A 19,469-nucleotide genomic window follows, 5' to 3' on the forward strand; every position below is an offset into this window, starting at 1 on the left:
GCTAGTGTCGACAATCACTTTGCCTTTTCCTTCAACCTGCATCTCTTTTATGTTGCCAAGTTGCACCTTCTTCCTTTGCTTCTCATCAAGCTCTTGGAACATAGATTTGGTGCCCGTCATATGATTTGAACAACTACTATCTACAAACCATAAATCACTTGACTTATGATCTGTATCAATGCAAGTAAAGAGATAATTTTCTTCCTCATTTTCTCCTGCCGCAAAGTTTATTTTCTGATCTTTATACCAGCAGTCAGCCGTTATATGCCCGTAGTGCTGACAGTGATGACATTGAATGCCATTTTTTCGGTTACTTTGCTCATTGGACTGCTTGTGCTCGTCATTCCTTTCTCTGCCTCGTCCATAACCACGACCACGACCACTGCGGAATCCTCTTCTTTCTCGGCCTCTGTTTGCTAGACCATTGTTTTCTCCATACTTAGTTGTAGCATACTTCACCTGGAATGCCTTCTCTTCATTCTTTTCAGTAGATCGATTGAGTCTCGCCTCATGAGCTTGAAGAGATCCCATCAATTCATCAAAGGAAAATACTGAAAGATCCTTAGACTCTTCAAACGCAGCAACTACATGATCAAGTTTTGGAGTCAAGCTTCACAGTATCTTTTCCACAATGGTCTGGTCAGTAACCTTCTCGCCATAGGATCGCATTTTGCTAACAATTGCCACTGCTTTGGACAAAAAAATCAGCAATAGATTCCCCACTTTTCATCATCAAGGATTCTAAGTCACGCCGAAGTGATTGAAGTCTCACCACAATGACTTTTGAATCACCTTGAAACTCCTTTTGTAGAATGGACCAAGCCTGCTTTGACGTGGTTGCTGCCGCAATCCGTGAAAAAATACTATCATGAACAGCTTGTTGGATAAACACCAGCGCCTTAGCATCTTTTTGCTTCTTGTTTCGCAGTCTATCTCCTTCGTCGGGATCTGCAAATCCAATTTCTACCAAGTCCCAAAAATTTTGGGATTTGAGTATAGTTCTCATACGAATACTCCAGAATTCGTAACTTTCTCCCGTAAAGATGGGAATGAGTGGTTGTGTCACACCCGAGGAATTGCTGCTACTTGCGATGGCTCTTGATACCACAGATGTTGGGATAATAGACTGCAAAAATCGTAAAGAGTAGAGGTTGAAAGTAAGAGGACTCAATATATACTGAAACACAGCTTTTTCTGTATATATAAAAAAACTGAAGATAAGCCTTTATATAGACTTATAAAACAAATAAACCACTAAGTTACCAACTATCCACTAACTAAGCAACTAACTCCATTATCTGTTAACTAAAAATATACTGCAACATGACTGCTAACAGTCCATAAAAATAGGAAACTACTAACAACTTGAATTTGACTTGATCATACATTGCATTAGTCTTCAATATATGAAGCAATAATAAGCAAACAATGAATCCATGGGTATTTGAACCCGAACATTCAGGAAAAAACTGAATATTTGTTGGAAGGACGCGGAATCCTTTTTGATAAGGTGATCGAAGAATTGTGAACCCGAACTATTGTTGAGGTTCTGGTGTTGTAGCTTTCACTATTTATGATCAATCTTGTTGGAAATTTAGCATAATGATGATCTATTTAGTCCTGTTTCTTAGTTATTCAAGCCTTAATTTGGAAATGATTGATTCAAATATCTTTTTCTTCTTGTTCTATTGATCAAAAAGCATCTAGCAACGCACGATCGGTAGAAAATTAAGCTATTTAACTAACCTGCTGTTCGAAAACTTTGTACAACGTAACATAGCACCGTAACTAGACTATATGACGCCCAGATATTTTTCATCTCATTAAACTAATTAATTAAACTTCCTATAACAGTAAAGGTAGTTTTGATTTTCTTTTATTATTCTGTCTTGTCTTAATTTATGTATCTTTTTTAAAAAGATATATTTTCATCTCTTTTTTCTTTTTTTTTTTAACTTCATGTTTTAACACACTGTTTTGCTTTTTTAAATTGTTGTCAGTTTTTCACCTTAACTTGAAATTAAATATTTTTCAAATGAAATGTTCGTCAAATTAGAGGCTAAACCATAATTTTTTAATTTATAAAATTCCAATTAATGAGTTCCTTCTGAACCCCTAACTTACACCACGACTCCACCCTTAGTCGAAATGTTACTTTCATAATACCCTTTTCAACTTTATAACACTCTTTTACAACTTCACTTCAAATATATATATATTTTTTCGAATATCAACAAATCTATACTCAAACACCTACTAATACTCATCTGTTCAGTTCCATTAGACTCCAAGTCCAGGATCCTATCCAAAAAAAAAAAAAAAACGTCTGTTTTCAGCTGATAAAGTTTTAAAAAAATGCCACGATAACTTCGAAGTCATCCACTTTGCATCATTGCATGCCATGCACCACGTATAAAACAAAAAGCATACACGTGTCCTCTACTATTCTTCTCCAAACATGCAACATATATAATATATCATCAAATTACCATTGTATACTTCTCCTTACCACTAGATTAGTCCTTTTGTTTTGAAGAAAAAACAAAATATGGCTGAAGATAGAGAATCAATGGAGGTAAATCCACAGCAAGTTGATAAAAAGACAGTGATTTTTGCAACAGTAGCTGGAATTGCAATTGGAGGTCCAATTCTGGGGTTAATGGGTTTCAGTTTGTTAAGTTCTTTGACACTTTTGGTGGTAACTTCTCCTTTACTGTTACTATTTAGTCCACTGTTACTTGGTGCTGCCTCTGTGTTAGCAGTAACGTTGGCAGGTTTTGGCATGGCTGGTATTATGGGGGCTTTAGGATTGTCTTCATTTGTTTTGGTGTATCGTTCGATAATTAAAGGTAGAAAAATTAGTGGAGATCAGTACAGTGGTGAGGAGGAGCAGTATGATAATGAAGTGGCAGGTAGTTGAAATTTATTTAAATTTGACAGGTTCAATATCATATTTATTGTTGTTGGTGTTATTTTTTGGTTCATAACTTTGGTACTTGGTGAGTTTTTAGTAATGTTTCACATGTATGTATATGTAGATTGTTTCAATTTCAATCTGTGTGGTACGATTCTACTCTTTAGTAGCTGGTTTGTAGGTGAGTTATGTCGGTATTAATTTCTCCACATAAGTTATTAATATATTACGTTACTTGGTTATTCACGTATAAAATTAAATCAAATTGAGGTTTGATTTGTATTTTAGAAATTCACATAACTAATCCTGTACTATAAATTATACTCCCTCCCGTCCAATTGTACTCGTCCCAATTTGACATTGACATTGATTAAAAGAACAATTAATAATATGACTACTTCACCATAGTACCCCTATTAAATGATATTTACATTTTAATTTGAAGATAAAACAATTAATATTAAGGGTAAAAAGGGAAAAAAAATGTCTGTCTTAATTAATAAAAAAAAAATGAGAAGTAAAATGAGAAATCAAATTAGGAAATTTAGGGAGTAATTTATTTAGAGTATCATTTATATATGTAGAATTTCTTGTAGTCTCTTGCTTGTGATGTTTGGTGCTATAAGTAAAACAGAAATCAAATTAGGAAATTTAGGGAGTAATTTATTTAGAGTATCATTTATATATGTAGAATTTCTTGTAGTCTCTTGCTCGTGGTGTTTGGTGATGTCTATAATTTCGAATAGCTAGACTGTAGTATTACCTTGCAAGTGTCTTATTTCCTTTATTATCTATTATCTAGCGGTGTGATATTTCCTTTTTGTTATTTGCTTTTATGTTTTTTTGTTTGTTATATTGTTATCTGTCCTGAGCACTCTGAGGCGATCGAGGGTCCACCGGAAACAACCTCTCTGCTTCATAGTGGTATGGACTGCAGACACTTTATCTCAGACCTCCACTTTGTAGGAATACACTGGATATGTTTGTTGTTGTTGTTTTATACGCAAAATAGAAGGTCAAAATAATTAAACCTTACATAACTAATACATGCTTAAATAACAAAGATTTTCGCATGACTAATCCATGGATTACTAATACCATTTTAACACACTAACCAACTGCCAAACGACCCCAAAGTTTAATTATGTTGTCAAGTAATGCCAAAATCCTGCCAATGGCTGGCTCAACTGATGGGCTATGGCTCGGTATCGAGTCATGGTCGAACATGATGCTTGTTTCATTGGTTTGATTAGTAAATGAAGAAGTGTCGTTGTAGCATTTTTTTACATAAGCCTTTGATCCAAATAAGTAAATATTAGAGCCAAGGTGTAACATTGGTGTGACGATAAAACTGTTGAAACTGTCTCTGTTGAAACTTGTGGTCTCAAATATGCCATAATATTTGTACAACAATACTACATTATATCTCTCCTGCAGGTACCGGAGATGGAACGGAGGCGGACGATCAGGCATTGAAGCAGCAGCAACAGGACAGCTCTATTTCAGATCCAGTTACTGTAGATAGAATGGTCGAGTTATTCGAGTCTTTAAAGGAGCCCCATGAAAATGACACTACTGCTGTCCACATAGTTACTGTCGAGGTAGATGATGACGATGAGGCGGAGTTGGAGCAACAACACAACAAGGATAGGGCCAGTGGTGGTGGCTATTTGCAGCAAAATGTGCAGAGAGAGATCCCACAAGAGACTTAAGAGAACATATATGTTCAGAAGTGGCTTAGTTTATGTAACTTTGCTTTTACTGAGTAGTTGCAACTTATGATGATGATGTTCTTTTGTCTTCATTTCTAAGTTTTAGTAACTTTTGGAGAATGTTTTACATTTTACTTGTTACTTTTGGTCCCTACACTATGTACATATATAGTTGGTGCTATTTATTGACATGTGAAAATTGCAATTAGGACTTTGTTTGGCCGATCCATTTTCAAAAACTGTCTTGAGAAAAGGATCATTCGGTGTACAAAGCATTCCGTCACATGCTGTTAATAAGCAGGATTCGAAGAAGGCCTGCACCTCAAGGGGATGTACACAATTTTACCCCGGCTCGAACTCGTGGAGACAACTTAACTTCTGCGTTCAAACCCATACACTAACCCATTACTCGACCCTATCTTTAACTCGTATATACTAACCCATTACTCGAACCTATCTTGAACTCGTATACACTAATCCATTACTCCAACCTATCTTGAACTCGTATACACTAACCCATTACTCCAACCTATCTTGAACTCGTAACCTATAGATCATATGGAGGTAGTTTTGGTTCGAGTTCTCGAACCTATTTCGAACTCGTATGAACTTAGTGACTTAAAACATCATATGGAGAAAATTTTATTATTACATCATGCTTGCTTTCTAAAATTATTTTACGTTATTTGACAAATAGATCAGAATATAGCTAAATTTGGATGGGAAGTCTGTCTTATCCACTTTTCAAAATCTCATAACAAGAAAACAGTATTATCCATAAGTTCTGAATTTTCTATTTGCAAACAAATTCTAAAGTCTTGTTTTGGAACTAAATTGGTAATATGCCTCGTCATTTCAAGTGAATATGTATCTTGCATATAAGTAACACGTTATTAACAAAAAAATATATTTTACTTATCAGAACGTAGAACAAGTAAATCTTATCATAACATAAACTAAAGATTCAAAAAGCTGATGTGACTGATGGCTGGCTGGACTTCTCTGAATTGATAACTTTCAATAAGTTAAAAGTTGTAATTTCATGTCTGCCAACTAAAGTTTGTCCAGGTGTTGCAGTAGAATTCTTTGATGCAACCCGTTCATTTTTATTCGTCATCATTTTAATTTTTTTAGATCAACTTGTATCAATTTTAATTAATATTTTAAGATATATTTATTTATCATATTAATTAATATAAGAAGAATGACAATGTCTAACATTTTTCGTATGATTTTGGACCATTATCAGTGGATTTACACGAACTTTTGGTAGTATAGTGACTTGTTCATCCATAGTCTATCACAAAATTAGAAAGACAATTTGGACCATATAAAAAAATGTTTTGAGGATCAATGCTTTCCAATCATAATAGCTAAGCGTTGCCGTGTCAAAAATATAATATTCTTATTTAAAAATTTTAGATTCGAGCTCTAAAAATGAAACTATTACTAGACTCTATGTTTAAATAGTCATCTCCTTTGTGAAATATCTATGCATCAGTAGCGGGGCTAGGTTTTCCGTCAAGGGTGTTCATATTTTAAAGAATTCTTCGTTCCTTCTACCAAAAGAAAAAAAAAGAAAAAAAATGCTGGAGTTGGGGCACGAACCCGTGCGGCTAGGGTGAAGTTGCATACCCTTAACCGCTAGGTTATTGCTGCTTTCTATAACAAACTTGTTCAGCTTTTAATTGATATTAAAAAAATATATATATAATCTATATATACAAAAAAAAAGAAATTTTGAGGAAGATTGTTCATCTGACCATGTAGCAATGTAGCTCCACCCCTGTATGTCATGGTATCAAGTTGACTCCTTTGGACTGTTACTTTTTTAAGTATACGGGAAGTATATAGTTTTTTTCTTCAAATGTGAGTCAATTTTTAGTTAAAGCGTAGCATCACAGCAAAAGAGCTAAACCAGATGTTTTCTTTAGAGTGGAAGTTCCATCATTATTGACCAAACTTGTTGCCAACTTCGCCAAAGAAATCGTCCCCCGTGTCTTTGATGATGACTGATAAGACTTTAGCACTACTATGTGGTACTATGGTGCTGTTGTTCTCAAGGGAGGAGGAGGAGTATTAGAGAATTACGTCTTTGAACGTTTCTATTAATTGGTTAAGGCTGTATGCAGCATGTTTTATTAAGCTATCTGCATATTTTAGATGAGTTGCTTTAAGGGCCCTATATTATCTCTGAATTTTTACTGTCTGTCTAAGAAATATCATCTGAGATGGAAGTTCAACGTTCTCTAGAACAAGAGAAAACTTCAGGCAAAGATGACGTAGATGCAGTTAGAACTGGTAAGCTTTAAGTTGTCTCAAAAATTTTCTACGGGGCACAAGTCTAGGATTAAATCTAAGAAACGATAGTCGACATGTATTTTGCTGCCAGGAACTGTATGGACTGCAGTTGCACATATTATTGCAGCTGTAATTGGAGCTGGTGTTCTATCTCTAGCCTGGGCCACAGCACAATTAGGATGGATTGCGGGGCCAATCACCATGCTTTGTTTTGCAGTTGTTATGTACATAGCTGCATGCCTCTTGAGTGACTGTTACAGGACAAATGATCCCATTACCGGAAAGCGAAATCCGTCTTTCAATGAAGCTGTTAGAGTTTACCTTGGTAGATAGTTCCATCCCTACAATATTGATTCTACATTTACATTTTGGGATAGGGGATTAGAAGCGTCTTTTATGTATTTTGACTTTATACTCGTTCAGGCAAGAAATGGACGTGGTTGTGTGGTTTGCTTCTGTATGTGAACTTCTATGGGACTGGTATTGCCTACGTAATTACAAGTGCAACAAGTATGAGGTTAGTCTGCCAGATTTTTGCCTCTTTGAATCTTGTGTTTCAATTACAATAAACATGTCACTTCACTATGCTTATTTGGTCCGGTTATCAGATAATATATAACCGCTGTAGTGATGCGGTGCCTAGCCTACAAGAGACGGGGTATGCAATTCAAGCTGAATGAGATATGATTCTGTTATGTTATTTATCCCTCCGAAAATTTTTGCAGAGAAATTCAGAGAGTAAATTGTTACCACAAAAGAGGAGAAAAAGCACATTGCCAGACTGGGACAAACATGTTCATGCTGATTTTTGGCATTATTGAGATAGTAACGTCGCAGATACCAGATTTTCATAACATGGCGTGGTTGTCTGTTGTCGCTGCATTAATGTCATTTTGTTACTCTTTCATTGGATTGGGCCTTGGATTTTCTAAAGTGATTGGTAAAGCTTGGACTGTTATCTTACTCTCTGTTTATTGTCTCTCATCTCATCTTTAAAAAAGTATTTCTTCTGAAGAATCTGTGTATTTTGATCATTAGACTTGATGTTCGATCTGCAGATAACAGGAGTATCAAGGGAAGCATTGTGGGTGTATCAACAAAGAGTGCTTCTCAGAAGATATGGTTAGTCTTCCAAGCACTCGGTAACATAGCTTTTGCCTATCCTTATGTGGTTGTTCTCCTCGAGATACAGGTAATATGTAATGATATTCCACAAATTTTATGTGTCTAATGTATACTAGTCTTTAACTTCTGACATTCTTATTATATCACAGTGAGATATTAATGGATCCAGCTTTTATAATTTGTCCTGATACTACATCATTGAATATTGATTTACATAGCAGAAGCCGACTTGTTTAGGACATGCATTCCTCTAGTTTGAATAGTTGCACTAATAGTATCACAGAGACTGCTGATGTTTCTCCTAATATTAAAGCTTTTATTTTTTATGGATTGAAGGATACACTAAAATCGCCTCCACCCGAAAATCAAACCATGAAGAAGGCATCAATGACCGCAATAGTTATCACCACTTTCTTCTATCTATGCCTTAGTTGCTTCGGCTATGCAGCCTTTGGAAACGACGCACCAGGGAACCTCTTGACAGGTTTCAACGAGCCGTTTTGGCTTGTTGACTTTGCCAATGCCTGCATAGTCCTTCATCTGGTTGGAGGGTATCAGGTAGTACTAAAATTTGAGTGCTTTCCTTTCACCAATCGCCCTTTACTTGGTTTATGAAAATTCTAACTTCAGCACGAACAAAATACTTGTTTAATTTCCATAGGTATTCAGCCAGCCAGTATTTGCATTTGTGGAAAAATGGGCAACTCAGAAGTACCCTGATAACAGATTCGTAACTAAGTTCTACGCCATCAAACTCCCGGTGTTGCCAGCTCTCCAGTTGAACTTCTTCCGGTTATGTTTTCGGACTCTATATGTTATATCTACAACAGCAATAGCAATGGCATTTCCTTATTTCAATCAAGTGTTAGGAGTTTTGGGTGCATTGATCTTTTGGCCTACGACCGTATATTTCCCAGTGGAAATGTACATTGTGCAAAAGAAAATTGAAGCTTGGTCAAGGAAATGGCTACTTCTTGAAGGTTTCAGTATGGTCTGTTTGATTGTGTCTGTACTGGGCTTTATTGGATCAATTGAGGGAATAGTTAGTGCTAAATTAGCTTAAGATATAAAACTTTCTACTTATATTATCAATAATGTTGCTAGTAAATAGTTTAGTAAGATCTTTAAGCTAAAAGACAGGTATATTTTATTATTATCATTGGGACAATTTAGCTTATTTCATGCCATTCTTGAAATGCCTCATTTAGTTAGCGTGAATGAATTCCTTCGGCCTTACCTCACTCCGCCCTTGTTCAGTGTTAGTGTTGTCCTCCGTGTCTGGTGATGACATATTGACGCAACCTACCTCACTCGGCCCTACATTTAACGGTCTTGATTTTTTCATATAAAAAAGGGAAAAGACATCATTTCAACCCCATACTATACAAGAAAAGTCTAAACCACACCTAAATTATATAAGTGACCTATTATACACCTTAACTATATAAAAGTGATATTATTACCTCCCCGCGGCCCCCATTCTAAGCCGCGTGTGTTACACTTATTTTAGGCGTGTCTAGCCTATTAAATAACAAAAGTAAACGGCTAAAAACATTAAAGGAAAAGGCATTGTTTCCACCTCAAATTATAGTCGAAAAGTCGAATCCATACCTAAACTATATAAGTGACCTATTACACACCTTAACTATAAAAAAGTGATACTTTTTACTGACGTGGTGTTGATGTGGCAGCCCGTGTAAAACACTACACCACATGCAAGTGGTGATAGCCTGACAGGGTGTAAATAGTTTCACTTTTGGATAGTTTAGATGTGTAATAGGTCACTAGTATAGTTTAGATGTGGCTTCGACTTTTCAGGTATAGTTTGAGGAGGAAACGATTTCTTTCCCCTCTAACAAATATCATGACTCCTTCCATCATTGCTTGCTGTGAAATTCTTTCCATTCATAAGTATCGTTAACTGTTACTCTTGACTTTCCTTTTTGTGGTTGTTATCTTATATTCTCTCTGTTTCGAAATAAGTGAATTGTTGAGACATTTATTGGTGTTTCAAAATAATTGAATCATTGAATTTTTTTTCAAATTTACCCATTTGACAATCAATTAACTTTTGAAAAGATATTACAATGTTAGCTTTTTCTTTTTTTAGGAGGTAAAAATGGAAAGTTGCATTAAATTTATGTCTTTAATATATATATTTTTAATTTGTATATCAAAATTCAACAATTCATTTATTATGAAACGAAGGAAATAATATATTAAAAGTATTAATGTACTGAATTGAAAGAAAACAATTGAAAGCTCAAATAGTTTTGTAGGTAAAAGAAGCCAAACACTAAAAGAGTTGTATTATTTGACGTTTCGTAGATGTTGAAGGGCACATATGAATATGTTATTCAAGAAATAATACCTTATCATAACGACCTTATCATAACATAAGGCACATATGAATATGTTATTCAAAAAGTTACACCTTATCGTAACGACCTTATCATAACATAAGGCACATATGAATGTAATGTTTATCTAGTCATTTCATATTACATTAAGCAGTTAATAATATTTTTTTACTAAACTGTCATAAATATCATTTGTTTTTTTTTTTTTTCTTTTATTTATCAATTTATTCTTTGAAGTTAAACTAAGTTAATATTTTAAATTCAAATTTTAAGTGTTTCAAAAATTATATAGAACCATCTTTCATATTAATTTAAATTATTTGACTTTGAGAACACGATAAAACATACTTATGTAGGTATTTTATTGAACTTTGCTTTTGTATATTCTCCTTCCATTTAAACGTGGAGTCATTTGTTAGCGTGTATAAAAATAATGTTGATAGAATGTATTAATAATGTTTGCATTAATAATGTTTGTATTAATAATATTGGTATTATTTATGCTTACATTATTTCTTATACACTGTTTGATGTATTGTATTAGAACTTGCATTTTCAATTTTGATATATTTAAACAAATGTTTTAAAAAAAGATGGATTGCATATACATTCTAAGATTCATTTGGGATCGAGAGTCAACCAAATATTTATATTTTTAAAATTTTTAAGTTGTTAATTATTGTGATTTATAGTATTTTTTTTAAATATATAATAGATCAAATTATTTTTAGATATTTCACGTTTTTAGTTATTATATTTTATATTATTTTTTTTATGTAATTTTTAAAAAATACATGCTACTTTCCTTGTCCAAAGTTTTGTGTCATTGATAGTCAATTATATTTTTAAAATAATTTAAATTTTTAATTATTGCGTAAAAATTTTTCTACTCCAAATGATACTTAGATGCCATAATAATTAATTAGAGGTGATATAGTAAAATCAAAGTTGAATATATTAGGAAAAAAATTAAATTAGGTGAAATTGTAGTAACAAATAAAAAAGAAAGTAAATTATATGTTTGATATGAAATTAAATAAAGAATAAAATTTATTTAATTGCATAAATTATAATTAATTTTTTCAATAAATTATCATCATACTAATCAATTTACTTAAATATATTTGAAACAATTTTATACATAAAAAAAATAAATAAGATTGAAAAATAAATAGAAGATAGAGGGCCCACATGTGTGGAAATATATGGAAGGCCATGTATGATGACATTATGATAAATTTTTTACATGACATTGCTTGTAATTAAAGAGAAAAATATAAATTTTTATTCAAACTTTTGATGAGGTTCTAAAATCAAAGAATAAAAAATAATTGAATTGAGCTTAGGAATTATTATAATAATTTTAATACCCTTAAGTATTTCTTTAAAGACAAAAAAACTACCCCTCTTCTATAATGATGAAATTAAAACAAAAAAACACCTTATCATAACATAAAATTCACAGATGGTAAAAAACTGAATCGTCAAACATGAAGAAAACGTGATGCCTCTAAATATTCAAAAAGCTGATGTGACTGATCTCTGTCTGAACTGATAACTTTCAACAAGTTGTAGTTTCTAGTTTGCCACGTAAAGTTTGTCCAGGTGTTCCTCAGTAGAATTCTTTCATACTTCATCCCTTCATTTTAACTTGTCACCGTTTCATTTTGTTCGAGGTCAACTTGCATGACCTCTCATCAATATTTTAAAATGCATTTTTTTCATTATATTAATTTAACAATGATTGCAACTTAAAATATTTTTAGAGTTGATAAAGATTGAAAATCAAAACAGGGATAAATAAAAATGAACGATGAAAGTAGTCAATGGCGGACCCAAAATTGAATAGTGGGTGCTTAAAAAATTAAATAGCTAAAAATAAAAAATGAACTCAATGAAGTTCGAACTTGAGTCATCACTTTCAGTGAAACACCTTAAGTTCAAGGTAAATATCTGTGCACCTTGTCAATTTTTATTTGTATGAGTGCTTTTATATGTTTTATATCTATTTTTATATATTTTTTTATTTAATTATATCTATTTCACATTAAGTTTAGTGGGTGCCGGAGCATCCCAAATTATAACGTAGGTCCGCCCTGAAAGTAGTAATTATCATTGGTTTTAAAAACTTTTTGGTAGTATAGTGACTTGTCCCTCCACAGTCTTATCACAAAATTAGAAAGACAGTTTGGACCATATAAAAGAAAAAGTTTTAAGGATCAATGGTATCCAATCATAATATAGCTTGTGTAACTATCACTAAGCGTTGCCGTGTCAAAAATATAATATTCTTATTCAAAAATTTTATATTTGAGCTTTGAAAATAAAAATATTACTATAAGAAGCGTTTAGTCTTATAGAAAATTAATATTTTAATGAATCTTACACAACGTAAATATATTAACATGAACTAACTCAAAATCTAGAATGAAAAATTTAAAAAATCATATATTAGAGAGCGCTTATGAAAAAAGGATGTATATACTTCCTCCGTTTTAATTTTTTTAATTTGATTTCTCATTTTACTTATTTTTTTTAATTATGTTTTAGCCTTTATATTAATTATTTTTTTAAAAAAATTAAAATATAAATATTATTTAATAGGAATACAGTAAAAAAATTAATTATTTTTTAATCAATATTTCATCTCAATTTAAAATAGATAATTTTGGGCGGTGGGATTATAATATATGGTGCGGAAAAAAAGAGAAGTTTAGGTGACGTGCAGAGAAAAACAGGCAGCCAATAGGTGAACAAATGCAAAATGTTTTTTGTTTAGTCTTAACGTGGTGAAGTACACGCCAAAAATAATTGAAAAAACAACACACGACCATTCATTTATGTTCTTATATTGTTGTAGTACTAGGAATACGAAGAGACAGACAGAAAAAGAATCATCATGGCTGGTGGAATAAAACATAATTCACAAACCCCATTACTGGAAGCAACATTTTCTGGCTCTTCTGATACAAATGGTATATTAATTATTGTTAAAAATTATATCTTGATGACTTTGCGTAGCAAAATGGCATCTTGAGTTCTTGATTGTAGTTAAAAATCTTGTCTTTCTGAGTTGGTGTACTAAATGGTAACTTGATTTGGATTAAAAGTTCTCTTTATGAATTTGTGTAGCATAATGGCATCTTGACTTCTTGTTAAAAATTCAAACTTTCTTAGTGTAGAAAAATGGTATCTTGATTGTTATTAAAAATTCTATCTTTCTTAATCTAGCAAAATGGTATCTTGAGTTTGTTATAACTTATGTCTTTCTGACTTGGTGTAGAAAAATGGTATATTGATTCTGTTATAAGTTCCATCTTTCTGACTTGGTATAGCAAAAATAGTATCTTGATTATTGTTAAAAATTCTTTCTTGGTGTAGCAAAATGGCATATTGGGTTTGACATAAATTTTATCTTTCTGACTTGGTGTCGTAAATGGTATCTTGATTTTTGTTAAAAATTCAATATAGTTTACTTTGTGTAGTTGTTACGACCCTGAGCCGAGGCCCTGACCGCGATGGGCATCCCGAACCATCAAGGCCCGAGATATTCCTGAACTCCTCAACCCACTAGTGATATTGTCCGCTCTAGGCCCAGGCTCCACGGCTTTAAAACACGTCGCTAGGGCTTCAAACCACTACTGATATTGTCTGCTCTGGGCCCAAGCCCTCACGGCTTTAAAACACGTCACTAAAATTAAGACTTTCTTACTTATATACCCAGCATCCCTCCTGTGTTTTGCCGATGTGGACTTCTTATCCTAAGTTTGGGTGTTACAGTAGTAAAATGGTATCTTGATTTTTGTAAAAAATATTATCTCTCTTAGGTGTAGCAAAATGGTACTATCTTTAGTTAAAAGTTCTACCTCTCTGTCTTAGGTGTAGCAAAATGTGAATCTTGATTTTGTTAAAATTTCTATCTTTCTTAGTTAGTGTAGCAAAATGTTATCTTGATTTCTTGCTGTAGCAAAGTGTTAGCTTAATTTTGTTAAAAGTTTTTATCTTGGTGTAGTTGGGGCCCAGGTAGGCGGCGGAAAATTACATTGCTATACATGGTTAAAATTATGATAAATGTATGTGTAGAAGATGTCGAAACCCATTGACTTCTTTGTGTGTTTACTTCTTCATATTTTAAACTCCTAGTGAAAATTATGGCTCTGCCACTGAGTATAGAAATGGTGTCTTGATCTTGTTAGAGATTCTACCTTTATGACTTGGGTTGTAGTTTACTAGTACTAATTTTGGTTTTGGTTCATTTCTTTAGTTGTATACTCAGATATTGAGAAAAAGGGCACAACATGGAGTGCAGTGGCCCATATTATAACAGGGCTGATAGGGGCTGGGGTGTTATCACTTGCGTGGAGCGTAGCACAATTAGGATGGATAGCTGGTCCAATGGCTCTTCTGTTCTGTGCAGCAGTTACCCTATTTGCAACTACCATACTTTGTGATTGCTACAAATCTCCAGATTCTGAATTTGGCCCTACCACAAACTGCTCTTTACTGGAAGCTGCAAGATTTTACTTTGGTAGGTTACTGTTCAATGAATTTTTATTACCACGGTAGTGTTCGAAGGGGGCCTTAGAGTAACTGGTCTGTCATGTGACTAGTATGTCATGGGTTCAAACCGTGAAAATAGTCCCTAGCAGAACTGTAAGGCGAGGCTGCATATAATAGACCCTTGTGGATCGGCTTTCACCTGGGCCTCGCGCATAGTGACTGACATCTTTAGTTCACCACTGCCCTTTTTTCAACCACGATAGTGCCCGAGCCAGTTTACCCCCTCGGCTATTTCATTAGCACTTGCTACCTACCACTAGCACATATGTTTGAGAGAAATCATTCCATGGGCCCCGCACATAGTGTGATCTTTAGTGCACCACTGCCCTTTTTTTAACCACGGTAGTGTCTGAGCCAGTTTACCCACCTCGGCTATATCATCGGTACCTGCTACCTACCACTAGCACATACGTTGGAGAGAAATCATTCTGTTGGGATTTGATTTACTGTATCATAATTGAAACAATATAAAGATTGTGGAGTATTTGAGATATTCTATATTTTTGGTAACCTTATTGTGACATAAAAAATTTTCATAATGCATTGGCAGTTTAGTCACATGCTCACACCAACCAAAGTTATGATTTTTCAATTGATTTGAGTCTTTCTTTATTGGTGAGGGTTTTAGGTTGAACCCTACCAGTATATAAGCATCCAAAAAAGTGAACAGTGATTGGACTCAGAGTTTCTTTTAACCCGTTAAGCCTTGAAAAAGACATGCACATGGAGTGTGGAAATATCTTATGTACAGATCTGGCCATAGTGACAAGAACAAAAATGTTACAAGTTACTAGACTATGTTTAAATAGCCATCCCCCTTATGAAATATCTATGTCATGGTATCAAGTTGGTTAGATTTAAGTCGACTTCTTTGGACTGTTGCTGTTGTAATATATGGCAAGAAGATATTTTTTTTTTTCAAAATTTGTATCTATTTGCAGTTAAAGGGTAGCATTACAGCAAAAGAGCTACAACCAAACGTTTCTTTATAGTGGAAGTTGTCATTATTGACACAAACTTTGTGGCCAACATCAACAAAGACATTCTTCCACCTTATCTTTTTCATTAGTGTGATGATTGATGAGAACTTAGTACTACTATGTGGCTATGGTGCTATTGTTCTAAAGGGAAGAATATTAGAGAATTTAGTCTTTGAACGTTTCTACTAATTGGTGAAGGCTGTATGCAGCTCATGTTTTATGTACTATCTATATATTAAGCCATCTACATATTTTAGACGAGTTGCTTTAAGGGTCCTATATTATCTCCAAATTTTTAGAGGCTGTCTAAGAATATATCGATCTGAGATGGAAGTTCAACGTTCTCTAGAACAAGAGAAAACTTCAGGCAAAGATGATGTAGATGTAATTAGAACTGGTAAGCTTTAAGTTGTCTCAAAACTTTTCTACGGAGCACAAGTTTTAACATTGTCTAGGATTAAATCTAAGAAACGATAGTCGACATGTATTTTTCCTTCCAGGAACTGTGTGGACTGCAGTTGCGCACATTATTTCAGCTGTAATTGGAGCTGGTGTTCTCTCTCTAGCCTGGTGCATGGCACAATTAGGATGGATTGCAGGGCCAATCGCCATGCTTTGTTTTGCATTTGTTACATTCATATCTTCATTCCTCATATGTGACTGTTACAGGTCACCTGATCCCATTACAGGAACGCGAAATCCCTCTTACATTGATGCTGTTAGAGTTAATCTTGGTAGATTATTCCATCCCTACAACATAGAATTATCTTAGGATTCCGCTTTTACATTTTGGGGGTAGGGTATTAGAAGCGTCTTTTATGTATTTTGACTTGTACTCGTTCAGGCAAGAAATGGACGTGGGTGTGTGGTTTGCTTCAGTATGTGAGCTTCTGTGGGACTGGTATTGCCTATGTAATTACAAGTGCAACAAGTATGAGGTTAGTTAGCTATATATGTCGGTCCAGACTTTTGACATCTCTGAATTTGTAAGTGTCTCAATTACAATAAACGTATCACTTCACTATGCTCATTTCGTCCGGTTTTCAGATAACATTATAGCCACTGTAGTGATGCGGTGCCTAACCTGCAAGAGACAGTGTATGCAATTCAAGCTGAATGGTATATGCTTCTGTTAAGTTATTAATCCCTCCGACAATTTTTGCAGGGAAATTCAGATATCAAATTGTTACCACAAAGGAGGAGAAAAAGCACATTGCCAGACTGGGATGACCATTTTCATGCTGATTTTTGGCATTGTTCAGATAGCAACGTCGCAGATACCAGATTTTCACAACATGGCGTGGTTGTCTGTTGTCGCTGCATTAATGTCATTTTGTTACGCAACCATCGGATTGGGCCTTGGATTTTCTAATGTGATTGGTAAAGCCTTGACTCTTCTCTTTCTCCTTCTTGTTTTTTTCATCAAGTTCCAAAAATAGATCGAAGAGTCTTGTGTATTTTGACCTTAGTCCCCATTGGTGTTGGATCTGTAGAAAATAAGAGTATCAAGGGAAGCATTGTTGGAATACCAACAAGGAGTTCTGCTCAGAAGATATGGCTAGTTTTCCAGGCACTCGGAGACATTGCTTTTGCCTATCCTTATTCGATAATTCTCCTCGAGATACAGGTATTTTGTAATGATAGTCCACAAATTTTATATGTCTAATGTATACTAGTACTTGCATTTCTTAATATATCATTAGTGAGATATAAATGGATCCATCTCTTAGAATTTGTCCGGATACTAGATCATCGAATATTTATTTATATAGCAGATACCGACTTGTTTGGGGCTGAGGCATAGTTGCTGTTGTATAGTTTTTCTAAAATTTGCTCAAGATCAATTCGGAGCATAAATATCAACCTAGCTAATGTTTCTGAAACCAAACAAAACGTAATACTAACAAGCTAGTTGGAATATGCATCACAAAGACTACTGATGTTTCTGTAATAATAACGCTCTTCTTTTTTATGGAGTGAAGGATACACTAAAATCGCCTCCACCAGAAAACCGGACCATGAAGAAGGCGTCCATAACCGCAATAGTCATCACCACTTTCTTCTATCTGTGCTGTAGTTGCTTTGGCTACGCAGCCTTTGGGAACAACACACCAGGGAACCTCTTGACAGGTTTCAACGAGCCGTTTTGGCTTGTTGACTTTGCCAATGCCTGCATAGTCCTTCATCTGGTTGGAGGGTATCAGGTAGTTAACTAAAATTCAAGTGCTTTTCCTTCCCCCTTTATACTTTGGTTTATGAACAAAATACTCGTTTCCATAGGTATACAGCCAGCCAGTATTTGCATTTGTGGAAAAATGGGCAACTCAAAAGTACCCTGAGAACAGATTCGTGAACAAGTTCTACGCCATCAAACTCCCGGTGTTGCCAGCTCTCCAGTTGAACCTCTTCCGGCTATGTTTCCGGACCCTATATGTTATGTCTACAACAGCAATAGCAATGGCGTTTCCATACTTCAACCAGGTATTAGGAATCTTGGGAGCATTGAACTTTTGGCCTTTGACCATATATTTCCCAGTGGAAATGTACATTGTGCAAAAGCAAATTGGAGCTTGGTCAAGAAAATGGCTACTTCTTAAAGGTTTCAGTATGATCTGCTTGATTGTATCTCTATTGGGCTTGATTGGATCAATTGAGGGAATAATTAGTGCTAAATTAGCTTAAAATGTAAAATTTTTCTACTTTGTCTCAATAATCTTGCTAGTAAATAGTTAGCAAGATATTGAATCCAAAAACACTCTATTTTCCTGCTTTTCATGAGCCGAGAGTCTATTTGGAACAAACTCTCTGCCAGGCTGGGTACCTATAAAGTCGAAATTCCAACTCATAAGGGAGTTGTGATCTGAGCGACTCAATATTTTGTATGTTATTGTATTAAGACGGTTTATCATTTGTATACAAAAAGTGTGTCTTTTATGTTTTGCAATTACTATAAGCATTTATGACAAACATGTTAAACACATGAACTCAATGATTTGTCAAAGTAATCGTCGATAATTAGAAACACCACACATTATATCATGTTGTCATTTTTGAAAATTATTTTGATTAGACAAATTAAAAGGTCCCTTCACTACAAATATTTTCATAGGACAAATGCATAAACCATACATTGCAAAGAAGCCCAACAACAAAATCAGTTTTGATTATTTGACGTTTCATAAATGCTTAAAGGCAACAATCAATCTAGAATTAATAACTCAAATGTTAAATCAACGATTAACTTTTATCCGTCAGTCAATTTTACTCTTTACCTCAAAAGTTACCCTAATACTGATTTTTAGCTTAAAAAGTCATTCAATTTTGATTTTTATTTTAAAAGTCACTCAATTATCTCATTTTTATTCAGAAAATCACTTAACCTTTTTAATTACTTTTTAAAAATATAATTTACTTATCTGAAATTTCTATTTAAAAATAAAAAGTATCCCGACCGTTTTATCCTTATTCCCGTGAATTAATATGTCTCTCTTTCTTTCTCATTCTTTTTCTTCTTTTC

At 34.0% G+C, this 19,469-nt stretch overlaps 4 protein-coding genes across 5 annotated transcripts; all 4 read left to right on the forward strand.

Annotated features, from left to right (window-relative positions):
* Positions 1–2,511: 2,511 nt before the first annotated feature.
* LOC107878849 (oleosin S1-2) lies at positions 2,512–4,817 on the forward strand. Its single transcript, XM_016726001.2, has 2 exons — positions 2,512–2,912; positions 4,352–4,817. The coding sequence occupies exons 1-2, from the start codon at positions 2,549–2,551 to the stop codon at positions 4,624–4,626; spliced, it is 639 nt and encodes a 212-aa protein (XP_016581487.1). The 5' UTR covers positions 2,512–2,548; the 3' UTR covers positions 4,627–4,817.
* A 1,299-nt stretch (positions 4,818–6,116) lies between these two features.
* Positions 6,117–9,239, forward strand: LOC124885125 (probable amino acid permease 7). Its single transcript, XM_016726007.2, has 7 exons — positions 6,117–6,927; positions 7,019–7,252; positions 7,351–7,444; positions 7,653–7,867; positions 7,986–8,119; positions 8,389–8,610; positions 8,714–9,239. The coding sequence occupies exons 1-7, from the start codon at positions 6,858–6,860 to the stop codon at positions 9,113–9,115; spliced, it is 1,371 nt and encodes a 456-aa protein (XP_016581493.2). The 5' UTR covers positions 6,117–6,857; the 3' UTR covers positions 9,116–9,239.
* A 3,901-nt stretch (positions 9,240–13,140) lies between these two features.
* On the forward strand, positions 13,141–14,978 carry LOC124885922 (probable amino acid permease 7). Its single transcript, XM_047394187.1, has 2 exons — positions 13,141–13,387; positions 14,677–14,978. The coding sequence occupies exons 1-2, from the start codon at positions 13,312–13,314 to the stop codon at positions 14,976–14,978; spliced, it is 378 nt and encodes a 125-aa protein (XP_047250143.1). The 5' UTR covers positions 13,141–13,311.
* A 31-nt stretch (positions 14,979–15,009) lies between these two features.
* On the forward strand, positions 15,010–18,896 carry LOC107878852 (probable amino acid permease 7). 2 transcript variants are annotated; one of them, XM_047393394.1, is made up of 7 exons: positions 15,010–16,349; positions 16,453–16,686; positions 16,797–16,938; positions 17,118–17,332; positions 17,446–17,579; positions 17,935–18,156; positions 18,233–18,896. In XM_047393394.1, the coding sequence occupies exons 1-7, from the start codon at positions 16,172–16,174 to the stop codon at positions 18,632–18,634; spliced, it is 1,527 nt and encodes a 508-aa protein (XP_047249350.1). In that variant the 5' UTR covers positions 15,010–16,171; the 3' UTR covers positions 18,635–18,896. The 2 variants fall into 2 exon arrangements, with proteins under 2 accessions (XP_047249350.1, XP_047249351.1); XM_047393395.1 differs by having other exon boundaries at positions 15,019–16,349; positions 16,797–16,890.
* The last annotated feature ends 573 nt before the right edge of the window (positions 18,897–19,469 follow it).

This window comes from Capsicum annuum, chromosome 7 (assembly GCF_002878395.1).
Source record: "Capsicum annuum cultivar UCD-10X-F1 chromosome 7, UCD10Xv1.1, whole genome shotgun sequence".
Classification (NCBI taxonomy): Eukaryota; Viridiplantae; Streptophyta; class Magnoliopsida; order Solanales; family Solanaceae; genus Capsicum; species Capsicum annuum.